Source organism: Rissa tridactyla, chromosome 2 (genome assembly GCF_028500815.1).
Source record: "Rissa tridactyla isolate bRisTri1 chromosome 2, bRisTri1.patW.cur.20221130, whole genome shotgun sequence".
Classification (NCBI taxonomy): Eukaryota; Metazoa; Chordata; class Aves; order Charadriiformes; family Laridae; genus Rissa; species Rissa tridactyla.
The window spans coordinates 88660575-88682270 of NC_071467.1; the positions used below are offsets into that span (position 1 = coordinate 88660575).

The following is a 21696-nucleotide window of genomic DNA, read 5'->3' on the forward strand; positions in this document are numbered from 1 at the left end:
AAGGAAAGGGGTTAGTCACCTGTATGGTATTTGATGTTCACAATGTATGTATGCAGAGCTGCGTGAAGCAAGAGAGCAAAAAAAAAAAAAAAAAAAAAATCGTGTGATACAAATTTCCTCAATATTCCTAATTAAACAACTCATTAAGTTTTTTCAAAGAACTAGTGACATAAGTGGCATTATTAAATACTTCAGAAGCTATTCAGTCACAAGTAACATTATTCTTTTATACATTTTCATATTCTGAGAAACATAAAATTACTAGCAAAAACATATTAAAAGGCCCTTTTCAAAGAAGAAAGCCACCTCTCAGATTAGCAATTTGAAAAGCAAGTATGCATGTTTCCTATTCAAGAAACTTCGAGAGTTTCAGAAACATCGTTCACTGTTCACAAAACCTCAGTTAAGTAATGAGTCATTATGGCTGGAAATACACGCTGAAGTGGTAAAGTTTATTGCCTCACCTGAAGTTACAGGCAGAGTATAGATGTTTCTGGTGTGCAGTTTGTACAATGAATAAATATCATCCTGCCTGGACAAGAATGTCCTAGTGGTCAGCCTGCTAGAACACCCCTGCCATCATGGTGTGGTATTTATTCACCCTGGATGAACCCCAAGCATGCCTTTTCCCATTTTAGTAGTCATTATCCAGTCCTAGTAACTCTGAAGTCACTCAGAAATGCCCCAGTCCCTCTCACTGCCGCAGCTTTTTTTAATGCTAACCACGAGGATAGCCTAGGAGGGCTTGCCACCGTTATTTCCACTCTCCGCCATCCAGTCCGCCTCTCCAGTTTCGGGGATCTGAACCCGACTGCCTTTTGATCAGCTGAGGGCAATGGAGGCCGCTGCAGTCTAGCCCTGCTTGAGAAGATCTCCTAGATCCTTAATGGGATCACAAGTAGGATCAAGAGATCTGAGAAGGGAGGCAGCAGATCTGCATTAGCTCTCCTGCCTTTTGCTACAGCTTCTTAAGCTGTGCAGTTAATAGGGGTAACATTAAGAGGCTTTTAAAGAAGCTATAGCGTTTTAGTATAGCCAGTTACTATCACGATCAAAGAAATAATAGACTCTTTCATCAAAAGACAGACATGACCTACTAATCTGCAGTTCTTTTAATAGCACATTCGTAATGAAATGGGTCTTAATGGGCATCTCTCTATTTTCCAGGTGATTGCTCCTGTTGGAGTGTATTTGCACAAATGGAGTTCACTTGCCCACAATAAGCCAAGCATTGCAGTCATTTCTGATTTGGTAGCACTCTGCATCCATTTCACAGTGGTAAATGGCCATGAAAGCCTATGAGAAATAAGCAAGCCCTTGACAATCAAATACGAAGACAAAGTTTAGCTATTTCTCTCTTCCCCAGGTCCAGTACCTTATGTCCCACCTAGTGATTGTTTTTGCCTAACTTCAGAGTGGGAAATCAGCCTATGTTTTGTCAAGAAGGAAAGAAAAATATAGTGATCACTGAGCCTCTAGCAGAGAGACAGGAGCAAACAGCAGCTGGTGAACGGAAAACTGCTTTGCTCTACTATGGATGAAATGGGGCACGCTGGCAATGGGGGTGGCAAGGAGAGTGCCTGTACAGGGGAACTGCAAAAGGCAGGCAGAAGAGATTAGGGTCACTAAGACAAACAAACGAAAACAGTAGCAATCACATGTAGGATTGTGGCTATCCTAAAAATGTGAAGTTCCAGACAGTTGTAAATAAAAAAAAACCCAGAAAACAATCTCATTTGTACATAAGAAAAGTGCATAAGCTCTAATATGCCTAAATTAGAATCATCTGAACTCTGCTTACCTGTTTGCCCTCAGTTGTACCACTTGCTATAGCAATTCTGTTATCTCAGTCTGTGGGTTTCTTCTGTAGGAAATAAATCAGGATTTTAGCAATTAATATTGTGCTTGACAACAATATACACTGCCCAAAGCACAATCAAAACATTCCTGTCAAGAGAATTTTCTTTTACTTGTGTCCGTTATTGAGCTGCCTAATTACTACTGTCAAAAATAATCAGTCTTTCATAGGAAGATATGCTGGTGCCTGTTGAAAAAGAAACCTTACCTCCTCCTTTCTTTTATTCCTGGCTACGCATGTGGCAGTATAGCCTCTGCCTTCATTGTCGCACTGCAATACTTGAGGGAGAATTGCAATGCTACTAAAGCAGCTGCAAGCCCAGGTTTTTCTCTTGTGTTTGTAGAGTATCGCTGACACCTTGGCTTTGACTAATTGCTGATCAGCACAGAAAGGATTTGTTGTCTATGGTTCTGTCTCATTTATGGGAGCTTGTGGATAATTGTCCTCCAATGGCACGGAGGTAGGTGCCTGGTAAACGGTAGACTGAGTGTGCATGGAAAAAGCAGAACAGGATAACTCACCTACATTAAGAAAAACAGTTTTCAGGGAGAAGCTGACCATGTTGTTTTGGTTTTTTTTAACGTGTCTAAATAGTTTCCTTACTAGAGATTTTTCGGTGGTGGCATCTCATACCTTTCTCAGAATGGAGTCATGTTTAAAATAGATCTATTTTTGCTTTACAATGAAAAGCCTAAAATGTCAATGATCACTTCTAAGAGCCTGTCTAGGAGACTTTCAAATACTAAAGTCTAAGAAGAAACAGAAGAAGAGGTATTCAAACCATGTAGCTTTTTCAATGGAGAGACAAAACGCTTTAACTTAGGCACTTCAAGTCACCCAAGAGCCTTTCACTTTCTATTAACTAGGTAGGGAGGGTAGACTCCTTTTCAGGCATCAGATTTCAATGTGTGAGGTAGACTGAATTTCTTTTTGATGACACTCCTGCTTTGAAGAACCTGCTAGTTCCCTATTCTAAAATAAATAAGATTAAGGAAAAGCCCAGCTTTATTAAAGCAACTGCAAGTTCGACAGTAGCTTATTGCATGTCTGAAAAGAACAGTAAGTTTCACAACAAGATGACAACACTGCAGACTTCCATCAAGTACTGCAACGAGGAATAAGGTTTTCCTGCAGCATTTTCATGGCTTCAAGGATGCTTTTTGTACTGCTTTGCTTATGATTCCATGCACATCTGCTACTCTCTGCCATTAAAGTATTGATCAGGAATAAAAGACCCATGTACCGGAAACGCACAGCATTAGGAGGGCTACAGATTTGTTCTCCTACTAAACGCAGTTGATTGCTTAACTGCTTTAGTCTTCTGTCCATGAAGGAACAGACTAATACTGTAAATTACATTAAGTTACTAGTCACATACCTGTCCCCCGTTTTACATTATAACGCAGCATTAGGAGAATGCTTCCTGCTGCAGGGGGACAATGAAACATTGTGGAGGGCTGTCCCCACATCACCTTTTGCAAAAGGCAGCAGCAGCTAGAAGCCTTTTGCAAGACCAGCTCCTGCTTCCTGTTAATGCCATGCAGAGGTAGCTCACAGAGAGGACAGAATCAGCTAGACCTGAGTCCGTCTCCTCCATATAGCGGCTTGCAGAGGTGACACCTACATAAGGTTGCTGCTTTTATAGCACTTACTGCTCCTGCCCACACACCCAGGGAACATCAGATCCTTTTCCAGGTGCTCCAGCTACAGGCTCCACACACCTTCCAGTGTATGCCAACATCCAGCCAGTATGTGCAGCAAAGGCATACGTGGTGGTTAGAGCATAGATATTATGCCTTGGACTGGCACACCATCAGAAAGGATGAAGAATAACCTTGTGATTAAAATGTTGCTGTATGGCTCAGGAAATCTGAGTCCAGGCACCAGCCCCGCCACAAATACTCCTGAAAGACCACAGAAAAGCCACTTAATGCAACCATACAATGGAAACAAGATTTCCTTTTCTGTGCCGTTCCTCTATCTTGTGTGTATAGACTGTTTATGCACAGTGGATAAAAGGCACGCTCCCAGTGTGGCTAAATACAGAGACTTAGACTGGGCACGTCTGAAACAAGATGACACTAAGGCTCTTTTCAAATGCCAGGTGAAGAAAAATAAAAATATCTGCGAGCAGACAAACATCATCATCAATTCACTCACCAGCTCCTGAATAAAGTCATACAGTCATCTTTTGCCACCGCCATTCATGAACTAAAGAAGGAGATATACGTCTCACTTTCCCTCTCTTGTCAGTGTGTGCTTTTGTGAAGGCTGGTGTTCGTGTGCGTTCAGGTCCACTAAGGTTAAAGCAGTTGCGTTGTTCAAAAGGGCTATGTTAATAGATCCCAGTGCAGGGTGGAGGTAGTAGTTATCTTAACATTTCTGCTGCATTTAGTTATTTTTATAGTTCTGGGCCTTTTTTCCTGCTGAGAGCACGGAATAATAAAATGACTTTGAAAGACACTATAATCAACCACTACTGGCTGCAATTGCATTGTGTACTTGATGTCTTCAGAAAGTACCTCTAGTTTAAAACCACAAATCTTTTGGTTCGAATTCTCTCTTGGCTCAGTTCTTTTTTGTTATTTCAGAGGTGTATTTACAGGAATGATCTCTAGAGCATATGGGCTTATATAACAAAGAGATCAAAAAAGTGAACAGCAGATTAAAATTTCGTCAGCTATCTTTACACTGAAAATTTGACTCTTTCTGTTTATGATTGATATTTACAAATGAATGCCTCATGGACAATGAAGGAAGAAGGGCATTTGTATTTCAGAGCTGTAAAAGCTAATTCACACTTGAGAAAATTATTAGATGGAGAGAGAAAATTATTAGATGGAGACTTTCAGATCTAACTGGTCATAAGGGAGACATAATTGTAAAGTAAGCTCAAACTCAACAACTGCTTTTTAAGTGCAAGTCAATTACAGACAAGTCTGCAGTGTTACAGCTTCTGAGCACATGAAACTTAGCTATTACTGAAAATCTCTAGCAAGGAATTATTTGCTATATATGAAAATGTATCACTATGATATATTAAAGTATATGAATACAACACTGAAAAGAAGCGAATATGATAAATTTGGAAGGCTCTATTTCTTGAAGTTAGATGGAATACTTTCTTTTCTTTGTGCAGCTATTGCTATTTTAACCTTTCCCCCCTGTGATGAGAAAGTAATTTTTCTGCACATTTTCCTTACAGCCTTAATCCTTTCCTTGCAGTCTTGCCTGCAGGGCAGCAGAACCACATACTTCACATTTGCAAGGACAGCCCCAACAACAGCCTAGGGTCCTGCTCCTCTGGGTCATTCAGGTTCTCTTAGGGACTTGGACATTGCTTCTTTAGCATGATTTTGCAACAAGGTAAAACCTAAGCAAATAATCACCAGATCCTTACCTAGCATGCCTCATTCCATACCACAGACTGTCACATCTCACGCAGCAAACACAGGACTCACTATTGGACCATCATCCTCCTCCCCCGTTATTGCTTTCCCACTTTTCATGCCTCAGGTTTTGACAATGAAGTGTTGATGTCTTCTTCTCTCTCAGGCTCTATGGGTTAAACACTGGTACCTGATATTTGAGCCAGGGGAAGGTCCTTCCAGCAGGACCATGTGAGTATAGAGAGTATCTCTCACTTCATGGTCTTTCCAGGTGACTAGCAACTGACTCTCCTGCACAGGGACACCGTGACGATGAATCCTGCGGTCCAGTTACTGCGGCTGGCAGTTTGCTTTGTAGAATTGTTTAGGATTTAAGGAGGGTCAGTTTGCCTGGCAAACTCAATTGATGCTGGCTTAGGTAAGCATCTAGAGGATACGGTATCGGAATATTTTTAGTCCATCCCCAAATCTTCCACAAAATTAAATGTAAATTAAAGCTTCCAGGGCAGAACCCTCCCTTTCTTCCAAAGGCGGTAGTAGACATTTCATATAATACAGCTGTTGATTAAGCCAGGGGCTAGTCTGCATCTTTCCACCACCTACCATAAATCAGACCTGATTTTGGGGCAGTAAAAACACATACCCTGGTGCATTCATAGTGTAATCTGCTAAAATGAAAGAGCGAGGTCTGTCTCTGTGCATTTTTCCCAAGAACCTAAGCAATCTCTACGAGGATGGATGCAGTTTATTGAGTCACATAAATGAAAAAAAAAATCAAAAACAGAACCCCAAACCTAAAACTAACTATTCCTGTTAGAGGAATTTTCAGATCCATATTACACTCACCCAGGGTATATCAGTATCATTTCCCATGCTCAGTTTCCTAAATTGCTATGCCACATCATCTATTAACTTTCACCTCCTCATTCATTCTCAGTGTGAGAATAGCAGTACATTATCAATTCTTGAAAATACAATTAATGTTCATGCCAGGGTACTAATGGACCTTAATCCTAATGTGTGAAGCTTTGTACCCAGCCCTCAAACAATGAAACACTACCTAGATGACTAGGGAATAAAAGATCCATTATACTGGCACTTCTGTTTGAATAAAGGTTATGTCAGAAACTTTAGAGACACTGATGGTTGTTGACATATTTAGAGGCTGTTTAAAATCTAATAATCAGCAACCCGTAACATCCAAGATGTATAAATACATAGAGGAATGTAATTGAATGCATGGGATCTGAAAAAGAAATTATGCTCACGTCCAAAGTCTAGGACACTCTATGAAGCATATTCCTTTGAGAGTCTGTTGAGGGGGGAGTACCATGGGGCTGAACAGAAAGGAAAGAAGACAAAATGTTTTTCTTCTCCTTACTGATGCATCTCGTGGGAAGGCTCTTTGCTAGTCTGGTTTATTTAACCACTAACTGGGAAAAGCAGCACAATCCACAGTGTTGAGTGGGATCAGAGGTGTAACCTCTTTGAGGTTCCTCAAGTCAAGAACCTGCACCTGATGCCTGTCACTGTACCAGAAAGGCATCTCCAGGGGCAGAGCTTCCTGATTCATAAGAGCAACTCCAATGGACATATTTCCTCTTTGGCTTAGAGTTTAAATAATTAAGTATTTCTCTGGAAATGTGTAAATCTGCAGTGAATTCTCACATTGGTGGCATTAAGACATTACCTACATTAACGAGGTGCTGGGGGAGAGGGTGAATAGAGAGGTTGACTATGAATATCATCACCTAGGGGAAGTAATTTTGAAGTTGGTATTTATAGTGATTAAGCAATTGTCTGAGGTTTTGATCCTTCAAAGAGGCGTGAACATAAACTTTAAATCTGCGACTTGTCACACCAAAGACAGTTCTGTGACTGCAAGTGACATTGCTTTTATGTTAACAATCATCATATCTAAAGTTAGACTAGGATTTTTTTTAAACTTGGGTATGCAGATTCCTTCTTCTCCCATAAAAAGCCCCAATTTGCTACATATTTGAGCTGACAGAGCTAAGCCAGTTGTCTGAGGCTGTTGTACAGTAAAATCATTTTTCACTCTTGACAGTTGATTAACACAGCAAGTTCCCCAACCACCTGACCAGCCGATGGTTGAGAGAAATGCCATGTTTAACGTGCCTCTTTTGTCTTATTGCCTGTCGTTTTACGAAGTGAAGAAAACAAAGAAATTTTAGCCCCCACCCCAAGGTCCCATCAGTTATATTTGCACATCTCCGTTTAAAGAAAATAAAATATCCCTGGTGAATGACTTGTTTTCAAAATAAAGAAAGGAGATTGCATGAGACAAACTATTGCATTGCAGAGACCTCTCTGAAGCATGAGACATTGAGACTGGAGCACAAAATGGCATTTAAGAGCCACAGGAGCTCACTCTTTACTAAAGGCTCAGCTCAGAGTATAGTGCTCCTGTCCTTTTTGTTCACTCAACTGGATTTATCACTGTGACCCGTAAAACAGTTATCAGCACCTATAGGGCAAAGACACCCTGGACTTCAGTCGGTACTTACCCCAATTGCATGCTGAAGCCCAGGTGTGTAAAGGTGTGCCTCCTCTCTTGCCACTCACAGGGAAGCTGCTGGGGCTTAGCTGCTCTGCTGCTTCGTGAAGACTACCCAGTCAAGAAGGACATCATGGGATCATGCCCTTATTTCAGTATTTTGGACACGTCTCTGCAGAGAAAAGGCTGTATTTCACAGCTATGATATCATTCTCGTGAGCTATATTTCAGCGTAAGCCACTATAAAACCTCTCCCATGACATCAGAGCTGTGAAATATAGCTGACTTCAAGTGCAGAAAATTCCCCCACAGGAATAATTGTTTCCTGGCAATTGGCATTTGAAGGACTGATCCTTTAAAAGGCTGGCACAAATCCTGTCCAGGTAATGCTGCTCCAGGCAGCACGGCTCAGGAAACATTACAGGCAGGAGCAGAGGTATGGAGCCCCACTGTGGGATTTGGCCAGAGGGGTAATGAGACGAGCACCAGGGGAACCTGTCGAGTGATCATTTTCACCCCCTCACGCCTCAGCAATCCACGCAGACTTCGCTAATGGCTAAATAATAGCTTCGCTCATGTGCCGTGCTCCCTACCTCAGACCCTGCCTCCCCGACAAGGCGAGCCACGTGTGCGCAGCCAGAGCCACCGTCTCATCCGTCTTTTCGCATCTGTGCTGCAAGCACAGAGCACGACGGGCCGTGCTGTGGCATGGCAGCGCGCCAGGGCTGCCGCTGCCCGGGGCACTAATTACTCACCTGGGCAGACCCCAGCCTCCCCGCGAAGCAGCCTGGCAGGAAAGTGGAAGTCAAAAATATTGTGAGAGACATAACCTCCTCTTTCATATCACGTCAGAGAAGGTGCCCACCCGAACAGACTCCACTCAGAGCTGGGGGTTAAAGGAGCAGATGTTGGCAGAGCCTTTTAAGGCTAGACCCTACGCAGGTTGGAAGGGTACAGGAGGAGGATAAGAGAGACTATAAAAACTGGGAGAGAGTTAAAACACCTCACCTCTCCCTAAGCCTGCTCCTGAATCTGCCCACGTACCCCTCTAGCGACCTGCACATTTATTGACTGGGGCTCCATGAATCTCACTGAAGGCAATTGCAGAACGCATCCTAAAGCTTAGTCACACTGGCTTTTTCTGTTCCTCCTCTGTGAAAGTCTTCTTGTGGTGGGTAGCGGGTTCTGTTCTTGCTGTTATATCTGTGTGTGTGTGTGTGCGCGCACACATGTTTACATGTATGTGAGTATGTATACGCCTGTGTGTCTGTGTCTATCTCACAACACTCAAAGCCTTACCTGGACGCAAATCCCATGACCTGCAGGACAGAGTTATTTTTACCTACAGAAAATTCATTGGCATTAATGAGAGCTAACAAGAAACCTTCCCTCTTCTCTGGAGGAAACTACAGTGCTTCAGAATTAATTGTACCTTTTCCATTCTTCCTCTAAACGCTAAAAAACCTGACTCCTCCTCACCCAGAAGTTACCTTTTTACAGTATTTTACCTTGTGAAGCAGTAAAACAATATTGTTTGAGCAGCCCTGTTCCATTACCTACTATCCATCTAAAAGCTAAGTGGTATTTCTTTATAGAAAATGATTTACTAAGAGGAACTGTAGGAGACTGGAGGTTATTTTATAAAATTTATTACTAAGAGCAATGACAAGCATAAGAGTGGCTAACCCAAGGCACTGTAAATGCTTTAACTCCATCAGTGTAGCTCAAAGGCTAAATTATGCCTGATTCACACCTTTAAAATAAAAACCCACACATAATATAGGGAAAAAATTGGCCCTTGATATAGAATATGATTCAAGTAGTGTTGTGTGAAATGCTTACAAAATAAAACAAACAAAAAATTCTCTTTTCAATTTGGTATAGTCAGATTGTCATTCCACAATCTTTATTTACAAATATTGAAAGCTGCTCTGTTGAATTTTGAGGTGGCTCAGAATGAGTTATGTTTTTTTGATCAGGATATTGAAAAAAATAAAGTTTCCATTTGTGAAACCAAATTAAAATTAATCAGATGATCCTTCTCTAAGAGTATGGATCTGTTTGGACTAAAAATTTAACAAAGTGTTTGTGAAAAATATATGTTGTGGAAGGTTTCTGTCAACTAATTCTGATTTCTTCAGATTATAAAATGTTCCAAAGCTGTTCATTAGGCATTTTGCATGACTCGTTACACATAGTATCATTTCTTCTTCCTGAATAGAAGCTTTCAATTTTTTTACAAACAGAAGAACTGTCCATACTACACTGTGGTACTGTATGTGTGGCTTTTTTTTGTGATGACAATCATGCTATCTTCAGAGATAGGGATCATTTTCACAATTATTTTGAAGGTGCACAGATATTTAGTATTAATAATAGTAGGAAGGAGGAGCTAGTACAAACCTACAGGTGGAGATGAACTAGCTGATTTTGTTTTATTTTTAGAAGTTATTAATGAAAGCATTTACATATATAACTATGTATTTAAAGATCAAAAACTCAGTACAAAACTCTGGCAGTACGTAACTGAGGAAACCAAAATGTTCACTGAACTTCCTACACAGCATCAAACAGGTCTAGTATGTGGGAGATATTGACAAACATGCACATTTATTTCACTGACGTGTTTACTTGACCCTTCCTAAATGAAGTCAAAGGCAGAACTCCTTAAATGTGAGGGAAAAATCCTGGAGTTATCTAAGTCTGGGCTCTTCAGCCCATAACTATAGCAACAGAATGCCTCCTGGGAAGACAGTGTGCACTCTTACTAGCCCTTCTTCGATGTAATAAGGTAACCTCATCAAGATCCCCAGTCAAAAACCAATCAGTTACATCTCAAAGTCCAGGCAGCAAAAAGAGAAAAGCCCGGTTTGCCTTAGTCAATGAATGGAAGTAAATGGAGTTAAAAGGGAAAAAAAAGGAACCGCAAACCCAAACATCAGGACTCTTTCCTCCTACTCAGTATAGATTCACTCAGATTATTTGAAGGACCGCTTGCAATGTTCTGAACCAGAAACAGCCCAGCTTTTCAACAATCACTATTGCTCTTCTCTCTTTGGTCTTATTTGCTGTAGCGATGAATGTTAAGTATCTTTGAAAATGCTTTAAAAGTTGTTATTTTTCTTTTCAGAGATCCTTTGAGACTGCAAAGACTAAAGAAGGAAGACGGCATGAGATTGGATTCGGTGCAGTAAAGTAGGTTAGTTTGAAGACAAGAAAAAAGATTATTATTTAGAACTTCTTGTGTTGCCGTGATGAGAACTTACCATTGCTTCTGGCTGCTGTTTTGGGCTGGTCAGCCCCACCAAAGTTTCTTAACTCCATTATCCAAAAGGACTAGTGGCTTTCCAGAAAAGGAAAAGGTTTTGGTATTGTCTGGAAACAGCAGGCGAGACCTCCATCGTTCCAAAAGGAGCTGGATGTGGAATCAGTTCTTTTTATTGGAGGAATACACAGGAACTGACTACCAATATGTTGGCAAGGTAAGATTCTTTCCTACGCATCCATAGTTTGATTTTAGAAGGACTAGAATGCCAGCAATAGCAAATAGGTAAGAACAGCGCCTGCTACAACTTTCAGTTCACCTTCCTGTCTGCCCAGCTTCCGCTGAGGAGTAATTCAGCTTCAAATTGTAATCGACAACAGGAATTTTCCAGTTTAACCAGCAAGTCCCATGACCAATCATGCACAATAATGTTAAAGATTTCCCTTTTCACTTTTGTCTGGAAATAATGCACCTTAATTACAGGGTTGTCTAGGCCAAATTTTTAGTTTTAAAATGTAATCTGCATTTTCCCTCATGCTCATTAATTTTACTAGAGTCAAACTAGTTAAACCAGAAGAGGTTTTGGTCCAAAATATTTAGGAATCGCAGTATCCATACTTTGGTGAGGATTCTCTCTATCCAGCAAAAGGCAACCATTTCCCTTTGAATTCCCCACTGCACGCGACAATGTTGCAGCCATTTCCTGATGAGGCTCTGTGGTGCCACTGAGGACTCTGTGACATGACCATAATACTACAAGCCATGCTATTACAAAAAGTTGAAGCACACCGTGCTTATATACTAAGAAGCAACAGCCAGCTGAAAATTTCTAAACTCAAAACACGCCGACAGTTAGAAAAGGGTCTGTAAAATATAATAATAATTAAAAAAAAAATAATAATCACAGCTTAACTCTGAGAACACCCACCTCCCCGAGCAGCACACCCCCATGTCGGTAACAACCTTTATGTGAATTGTAGAGCTAATGCACATGTGGTAAGTTTAGAGAGTCTACACTGCCCAAGGTGCCATAGTCTATAGGCGCCTCTCTTGCAGAATGCAGAAATTATGCGATTGATGATGACATTCAAAGTAGAAACAATACAGTTTAGTTTTCCAAACTAAAATGGGATTGTGTCTGATCTACTTTGATCTCTCAAGCCTCTTAGCAAAGGCTGCGGATCACAGTGGTTTGACATTTTATCTCCCTCTGCAAGCTTCTGAGCATTCCCATGAGAAATGGTGGCTGTTTTTCTTGCCTGCCAATCAGCTGTCAGTCAAAGTTGGATGCAACACTCCTTTCCTGCTAAATGGCTGCAAGGCATGATTCAAATGAAGAGCTACTCAGCTGGTGTAATACTCGTAGAGCTCCGACCGGGATAATCAGCATTCATGAAGGGTACCATGGAGCCCAATCTACAGGAAAAAGCCAAAGGCAGAAAGTCCTCCGAGAGGAGAAGTAGAGAGGGAAGATAAGAGGGTAAGAAAAAAAGCCAGAAGAGAGTAAGAGGGAAGAACTAGAAAGACAGACGTGGATGGAAAGGAAACTTTACAAAGAGAGATGGAGACAGTGGAGAAGAAAGGGGCATCAAATAGGGGTAGAGGATAGGAGTTGGGACGAAAAGGTTACCTAAGGAGAGCACAAATAAAAACAGAAGATGAAACAGTGAAGAAAAAAGCCAACCAACCAACCAACCAAAAATAAAAAAAAAAAACAGCTAAGAAATATGGAGTCAAGGAAAAAGAAAAGAAAACAAAAGACATCAGTCCTCCACACACTCTCCTGCTTCACACTCTACTCAGATCGGGGTAATGGGGATCTCTTTCTCCAAAGATAAATCAGGTGGTGCTGTGGTGAGTCCTACAGCTTGTCGTTTTCACTGTGAATTTTGACATTAAACCTGCTCAGCCCCAATTCCCCATTGTCTCCACTGCAGAATTTGAGTAGAAGCTATTGGATTCAGAGGGACTGATAGGGGAGTGAATATTCCTGCAGGACAAGTTTGCTAACAGACAGTTAAAAAGATGGCCTAGTTGGACCAGAAAATGAAGAAAGTTTGAACTGGAGTCATTGAGAGAGAAAAAAACATGGATGTTATTTTTAAAAGTTGTTCTTATGCCTGTTGGTACTTTAATACACTTACAAAGCATAGAAACAACACATAATATATAAATGTCATTGATTCTGTGTCCCTGGGCTGTTCACAAGTGGCCTTTCACACGTCTTTCAAATGCCAGAACTGCTCACACCCTTGTAATTGAACAATTAGCCAAGAGGCATGGAAGAGCAGCCATTTATTATTAGAGAAAGTTGAGTATTGGTGTGAGGATAAATGATAGAAACAGCTGAATGTCTCCAAATTGAGGTAACCAGGCAATTTAGCTGAGCAATTAAACTTGATTGGTGTGGGCAAATGAGGATAATGAACATGTTTATGAAGCATATTTTTTTCTCAGAGGACTAAATGTTAACCTTAAACATGAACCAAAAATGGTAAGAATATTTGGTTATAGTCTTTTTATTCTCTTATATCATAAATAGATGTGAACAGGAAAGTCTTTTAAAACAATAGCAATATATGTATGTAAAGGGGAATTGTGCTTGTGTCTTACTGTATAAGCAGTCAGACCTGAATCTTCTGAGGTTTTTTTGTTTTTGGCAGTTGAAGGTGGTAGGCATTAACATCATAATTATAAAAAAAATATTCCATACAAGCTACGAGAAAAAAAAAATTACTTGAGCTGGTTTTACTTTTGTCTTTTCATTTGTTAACATCTGTTTAATTCAAACATCTACATCAAAATATGAGATATAAGAAGTCTGTTGTGAAAGAAACAGCATTATTTCTATAAACTGCCCAAATTGCAGTTGTAAAATCATGTAACTATTTATAGTACAAAAATCACATTTATATCATAATAGTTTTACAGAGAAAGGGAAGAAAAGTGAGGGGGAATGCATTCAGGTTTGAGATAATACAAAAGAAAGTAATCTCTCTGAAGGCAGAGCTCAAGGCAGTACTGAAGACAATGCTGAAGCACCACCTGAGTCACCGACCAGAGCACTACTGTGCTCCATACCTTGTATACTCTATATGCAATGAACCCAAATGCTTTCCATCCTTTAGGAGATAATTGCCTAAGCACAGACAAAACAAAGCAGTCCTTTTTTGGTACCTATGGGTACTGTCAGCAATTAAAAAGTGCTCCCCAGTTTTGTATGCTACACACTTTACTGTCAGCCCAGATACGCTGCTGTATCACGCTGGACAAGAATATGTGGCTGCCAACAAGAAGCTCCCAGTGTTATCAATACAAGTTGATTGTGTGCTGTGGCTCTGACACCAGATCCACCATTTTATTATCCAGTTCTTGTATTCCTGAATGTCATTCTTGTATATTCCTGAAATAAAGCCTTTTAAAAAGAGTAGAAGTTCACACCTCCAGGCTTGGTTTGTCTCAGACATAATAATATAAGGAACTTGCAGAAAAGTTCTAGACTGGAATTATTCATTGCGCTGCTGAATAACTTGTGAACTACAGCTATTCATTGAAGTGTGATTGATGGGCACAGTGACATTTTAACCTGAAGATATCTTTTCTTCTGGTTCAGAAATTATGGCACTTGGCGGGGACTCAATCCCAAAATAAAATAGAAGGATTACATGAGCATCAAAGTAGAGAAGTGCCCAGCACTACTACCTAGCCAAAACCTGCAACATTTCAGTCGGGTTTTAAAAGTGATCTAGTTGTACCTGTGGCTGCTTAGTACGATTTTAAAGGGCTGGGGTGAATGCATCTCTAAATCACAGGTAAACCATGAAGTGGTAGTGCAGCTGTATACAGAAATATACGCTATGTTCCCTAGAGGTCTTCAGATATTCCTGGTCAAAACAGTGAAAAAAATCTGCCCTGTTCCAAGATTATACTCAAAGGTATAGTTATCATATGTATTCTGCTTGATGTCTTTGCACAGCTGTCCCGTTGGCTACATAAAATTCGTGCACTGGCATCCATCACTGAGTGGTCTTGTCAGAGCACAAGCCTACAAATCACTGTTACATAAGGGGGTAAGATGCCTCTTTCTTTCAGACTAAATAAAGATCTGAACAAGTCTTAAATCTTACTCATTAACCCAGAAACGGCTTCTGGCAGCCTTCAGTGCAAAGGAACAACTTGCTTTCCTGATAATAACAGGCACACCTGTGGAACAGTTTTGTCACACTCTGTCTGTCTGGCACTAGAAGGAAACTTCCAGACGTACTTTTCATTTTTGCTCTGTATTATTGATGTTTATGTAGTTCAAGCAGTATTCTCGCCTGGAAGCTATCTGATGTTACTACCTGTACAACCCATCATAAACAATCATCTTCTGCTGACAACTCCATTTTTCAAGGAAGATAAAGTCAAAGTCCTGCTGCTATGTGGCTTGGCAAAGCAGAAAGGATACTGCATTACTCTAGCCAAAACTAGAATCCTTCTGTCTGGTGTTGAAAGAACCACTGGGAAAGATAACTTACCCTCTGTCAGGAATGGTTTAAGGTACCATTGATTCTGCTTTGGAGGAGGAGGGGATGGATTAAATGATATCGCAATATAGTTTCAGTACTGTTTTTGTTTCTTTTGCCTGATTTTACTTCTGACTACAACTATTCTGTCAGCAAGCCGAACCATCCCTTGCAGCGCATTTCACCAGAAGCAAATCAAACACAAGGTAGAATCTCTCCAAACCATTGCAAGTAGTGGGACTACGTCACACAGTCAGGCAAAAATGTCTGTCTGTGAGCACACACAAGGGGCTATTTAAACAAGGAAAATTATTGTCATGTAATACAGTCCATGCATTTTCAGCGTTTGAGGCAGAAATGGGTCACATTACTCCAATGGTTAAAAGGTATCATATCTTAACTGGATGACATGAAAACTAGCAAGATAAACCTTCACTTTCTTTCAGATCTTTAGTACGCTAGCATTCTGTACTTATAATCAAAACTTTTGTTCTCCCAACAAAAGCAAGATGTGAAAAGTCAAATTAAACTGACTCTTCCCATCTGCACTTTTAACATCCTTTATGCAGTTCTATTGGCAAACACTTGCTCGGTATCTGTTTGCTTTACCTTGTACCTTGCACTGTGATATACACCTGATGCCTTCAGTTTGCCATTCCAAACACAGTGACTATTTGTTTTCTTTATGAGGCCTAAAATTAAAAGTTCCACTTGTGATGTCTATTCAGGGAATCTACTCAAAACAGTTTTCAATTGATTTTGACACTTAGAATATCCTTTCTCCAGGTCTAGATTCTGCAGCCTTCTTCCAAGAGAACTGGCCACCCAAGAGCCAGGCTTTAAATCTCTGAATGACCTCTCAGTCCTGAACAGTTCCTGGGCTTGAAGTAGCTCACAGCAAAAGTGAAGACAGCGATCAATCATCCCTAGGTCACGTCAGTCAATCATCTGAGCTGCTCTGTGGGTTGCAGCACTGCCCACAGTGTACACAAAGCTCTGGGCTGGACCCTTGTCCCTGGCAAGTCCTCAACTGTTTTCTTTCACAGCTAAACGTGCACAGGAAATTTGACTTTGCACTGCGGCTCTCAGAGGACCTCCACACCCTTTACCATGCAGAAGGAGGAGGGATAAAATTTTGCACCTTTCCAGATTTAGGCTCCCCCCAGCAAGCCATATGCATGAAGGTGCTCTGGTCCTTGGGGAACACTGACAGCTGTCTGCACCACTCTCTGCAAAGGAATTGCTCTCTGAGCAGGGCATAGGGCTTTTTTTGGGCCATTTATGGCACTCCTGCCTTTTTTCTTGACAAGAAAGTCACAGGGTCCTTTACGTGTACCAATATTAGTTAACTGCAATGATATGTTTAACTCTGTGGTGAAAGAAGCATCGAGACCAGCCTTTTACACATGAAGAAACTGATGTACAGCAAGATTAAATGACCTTATGCACAACTAAAAGTCAGAAATTTCTAAACCAAGACTTAAAAAACCCCAATAATCAGAATTCTTAGCCCCTTTTCCCCCCTGTCTAAATGATTAGGTCACCTGCCTCTTGCTTCAATAGGCTGAATACTTGTCATTCTCTTAAAAGGTGGAACAAATGCTGTGGTGTATCTGCACTTCCTATATTCCTCAGCCATCATTCATATTTTATGTTCCACCACTTGACTTTCCCAACTGCCCTTCATTCCTATATTGAATTGCACACACATACGCACACTTGTCTTATATTCCTCTTTGAAAGATTTACTGGCGCTGATGGAAGTCCTCTGTACTGTCGGTCTCTGTGGAATAGTGATAACTCTGAAATGAGGGACAGTTGAGAGGTTAGAGGCCCAGGATGACAATCCAGAAACAGCTTGCCGATTTCAAACCGTCATATGGGGGCTAAGAAAGGAGATAATGAGAAATGGGTGGGATGGGCAAGAATGTTATTCAGAAAATGAAAAGGCAGGAAATATAGCCTGCTTAATGTTTACGATCATCATAATTGTGAATCTACTTGGCATCATCCTTGTACCCAAATATATTACACAATATAAGAGCCTTACAACCATCTGTTTCAAACATAGCACATTTCCTATATTATAGCACATGGTGGTGCTTACAGTGTAACCGTACATAACCTCCTTCCCTTCTTTTCTTTCTACCTACAGAAGCAAGCAAATCCTGGGACCCTTGAGCAAATATTTCTGTTAGCTCTTATTTTTCATTTTTTGTGCCCTGAACTAAACAATTTTGTTTTCCATATGTTAATGACCTGCTCAGACCAGTGCTTACATTTTGGGCCACATCTTTTCACAGATCATCCTGTCCTACCCTTGTCAGCAATCTGCATATCTTGTTAAATTGTGTGCCCTTAGACTGCTGGCTATAGAAAAATAGCTGAACACATTAATCTTCCTCCCCAAGGAGAGACTGCAGGTGAAGTTCATGCTTTATTTTGTGTTACTTAGATCACTGATCTTTGGAACTGTGATTACTATTTTCTTATTTGTTTGTATAGCACAGTACTCACTATAAAGCTGTGATGTCATGAATATAGAACTTGCAAGCTAGCAACAGCAAAAACCAAATCCCTCTTTCAGGCTCAAGACAAAGTACCACAGTTTTTCCACCATTTTTTTCTTTACAGTTGGCTCAACAAAGATAGTAAGCCATAAAGCTTAGAGAAATCTCTTTATTAAATGAAACTCATCTTGTCTGTGACTCCCTTTTCTTTTGCTGCCTTTTCCCTTACTGGTGAACACAGGTTCACAGCGGGGCAGCAGCAGATTGAGAGCTGTGGCCAGTCAGTGTAACATTTCAAAACACAAACTGAAAATGTGTTGTGATGTGAATAGCTACTGTTGATCTGTATGCGCTAATGCAGACTGTGGCTTGCTTTCACCATTAATGGGGTGAAACAAACCTCAGCATGCACTTGCAAGTACTTCAGGATTCAGTGAAGCTTGTAGTTATCATGAAAGTCTGAGGTGGCAGATGAAGGAAAGCGAAGAATCACCCTCTGGAAGGAAAGGGAGAAAGGAAAAATATCAATCCTTTTTCTCTCTTCTCTTCTAATTCCACAAAAAAAAACCCAGAACAACAAAGGTTGAAAAGAAATAAAACACTGAGTGAACCAGAAGTTAAAAATGTATATTAAAAGAGAAGGGGAAAAACAGATCAGCAAACGTTTATACTAGAACTGTCATTCCCACTGTTTTCTTTTCAGAGTTGTTTGGTTTGGTTTGGAGTCATATCATCCGAAGAAGACTGCAGTCCTTCTATCCCCAACTTGCATATTCCCTGTTGTACAGAGCAGGGCTCCAGAAGAACTCAGCTGGAATGGCCTGTCTGTATAGGAATATCATCTGTCTGGCACTATTTCTTACTTTGTCTCTTTGCGAAACATCAAGCAATATTTCACCACTAGATATATCTTGGAACAAAGAAGGTTTTACTGTCCCGCACAGGCTCACATAATGATCATTCAGTCATCTTTAGCATGTTTATCAACTTTGCCCATACTATATCTTCATGTTAGAAGGCAACATCAAACTAAGTCAAGTCACTAATGGAAAAAGACAGAACAGTATAACTGTACCTTTGGTTCTGTGACATGCTTGCTCCTCCCTAGCCGCCCTTGCAATCAAGCTGATCAGGAGAGGATTTAAAAGGCATGCAAACAGAGGTGTCAGAGCATTCATAGTTTCTTTCCACTCCGTGATCTTTCTGTGGTTTTACACATTTCAGGTCAGTTGCTTAAAGCAGAGATAATGCTGCTTATAACTGGTAAAATTCCTTACAGAATGTCCTGTACGTATAGGGAATAACAACTGCCAAGGGGGTTGCAGGCAAAGAGTTAATGCTCTTTGGATGAAAATTTTTGCATATATATTCATGGTATTTGCAAACTGGTGTGAGCCTGAACCTCGTGCTACTTCCAAGTAACGAAAACTGTCAGGGTCTACAACATTCATCTGATAAACCCACCTCATGCAAATATCTATTATTTCACCTACAGAAAATATTTTATGAAAAATTTCTTTTAGATTTTTTAGACTGATAGGATCACACCAATTATATGTGCTTCAGAGAGAATTCTTTTCTTTCATGAATACTAGATATGATATAATTGGGAGAGCATAGACACAAGTATTCTCACCAAAAGAACTTGTGTCTATTGCCTCTCATCCTATCACTCCCTTCTCTAGCTCTACCTTCTCTACACCCTCCCGTCAGGTAACTGTAAACAACAATAAACTTTCTTTTCTTAATTCTAAACAAAACCGTTTCTCTCTCCTCTCCTCATACACCATATGCTCCAGCCCCCCTAGCCCTCTTGGTGACCCTTCTGTAAACTCACTGCAACATGTTAATATCTTTTTTGTAGAGAGCAGGGGCAAAACTAGATGCAGTACTCCGGTTGTATTCCTACAAACGGTGAGTGGAGGAGAATGATCAATGCCCTCAATCAACAGGCTATACTTTTGCTAAAACAAACCAGTTGACTTTCTTCTCAGCAAGAACACACTGCTGATTCATATTCAATTTCTTGTCTACTGAAATGCCCAGATATTCGCTGCAAGACTGTTTTCTATCCAGTCTGTACTTCTGCAAGGGATTATTCCAGCATAGATGCAGGACTTTGCATTTACCTGCTCTGAACTTCCTGAGGTTTCCATCAGCCCATTTCTCCAGGCTGTTGAGGTCCCTCCAGATAGTAGCTCTTCCTTCTCAATATTGAGAGCACTTCATCCAACCAACCTGCATTTTTATATTATTTGCAAAACTGCTGAGGATGCATTCCGTCATTTGAGTCTTTAATAAAGACATTAAGCAGCATTGTCCCCCAATATCAACCCCTGAGGAACATTGCTAGTAAACAGCCACCAGGTGGACTTCATACCACGGATCACAACCATTTGAGCTTGGCTGTGCAGCAAATTTTCCACATACCTTATTGTACATTTTTCCAGTCCATATCTCACTGATTTGCCTGTTTGGATACTATGGGAGACTGTGTCAAAGGCCTTGCTAAAGTCATGCAATATCTACTGCTCCCTACTTGTCCACAGTGCCATCCATGCCATCAGGGAAGGCAAACAGGTTAGTTAAACATGATTTCCACTACTAAATCCATGATAGTTGTTCCAAATCAACTTCTTTTCCTTCATGTACCTGAATTTAATGTCCATGCGTATTTGCTTTATAACATTCCCTGGAACTGAGGTATAGCTGGCTAGTCTCTAGTTCCCAGATCCTTCTTCTTGCCCTTCTTTAGAATAGGTGTGACTTTCCCTATTTTCAGAATTTAAGAACCTTCCGCAATCACTATGACTTTTCAGACATTATAGAAAGAAAACATTTCATCACCATCCTTAGATGCATCCAGTGTTGTCCTACAGAACTGAGTTTGTCCAATTTGCTTAAAAGGCTCCTAATATATTGATTTTTGTCTGCTGTGGATAGTGCTTCACTCCACCAGAATTTTCTGATAGAGTCAGGGATCTTTGGGGCCTGTGGACAAATTGCACTTTCACACCCCGGAGTAGTTCTTCTTTATTCATGAGTAATGGGTCCAACACAATGCATCTTCTGGTCAACTCCTCAGTCACCTGGGTCAATAAATTGTCTTATGTCATTCTGCAGAAACCTGGGTTGCTTGCACACAGACATATTGCCCTTCCAGCAAACATCAGAATGATTAAAGTTCCCCATGAGTACTATAGCCTGCAAACACAGGATTTCCTCCATCCATCTAAAGAAGGCTTCATCTACTTCATCTCTTTGAGCAGGCAGTCCGTAGCAGATGCCTACAGTGATGTCTTGTGTTGGTCTGTCCTCTTATCCACAAGCTCCTGACTGATTTGTCACCTGTTCCAAAGCAAAGCTTCATCTACCTGAGCTGATCTTTTGCTAATCCACCTCCTTGCCTTCCTGGCCTGGCCTGGCCTTTCTAAACGGCCTACATCCTTCTGTTGCAGCATTCAAGTCATATAAGCTACCCCTTTGCATCCTGACAAACGCATTTTGAGGAATACTCATTTGAAAGAAGAATCTACTCAATTGCAGCCTTGGCTAAGGTTTCCCATAAACATATTCCTAGTTCAGCAGCCTTCCTCAAGAGGGTCCTGTTGAGATTTAAATGTGCAGCCTTTTAGATTGTACCTGCTG

General features: G+C 40.7%; 1 protein-coding gene across 1 annotated transcript in view; it reads left to right on the forward strand.

Moving 5' to 3' along the window:
• CDH6 (cadherin 6) overlaps nt 1-21696 on the forward strand; it is a 101582-nt gene that overhangs the window by 42267 nt on the left and 37619 nt on the right. The window contains exon 2 of the mRNA XM_054192998.1: nt 10896-11247. Within this exon, the coding sequence (XP_054048973.1) occupies nt 11020-11247 (228 nt within the window). The 5' untranslated portion in view covers nt 10896-11019. The remainder of the gene's footprint in view (nt 1-10895; nt 11248-21696) is intronic.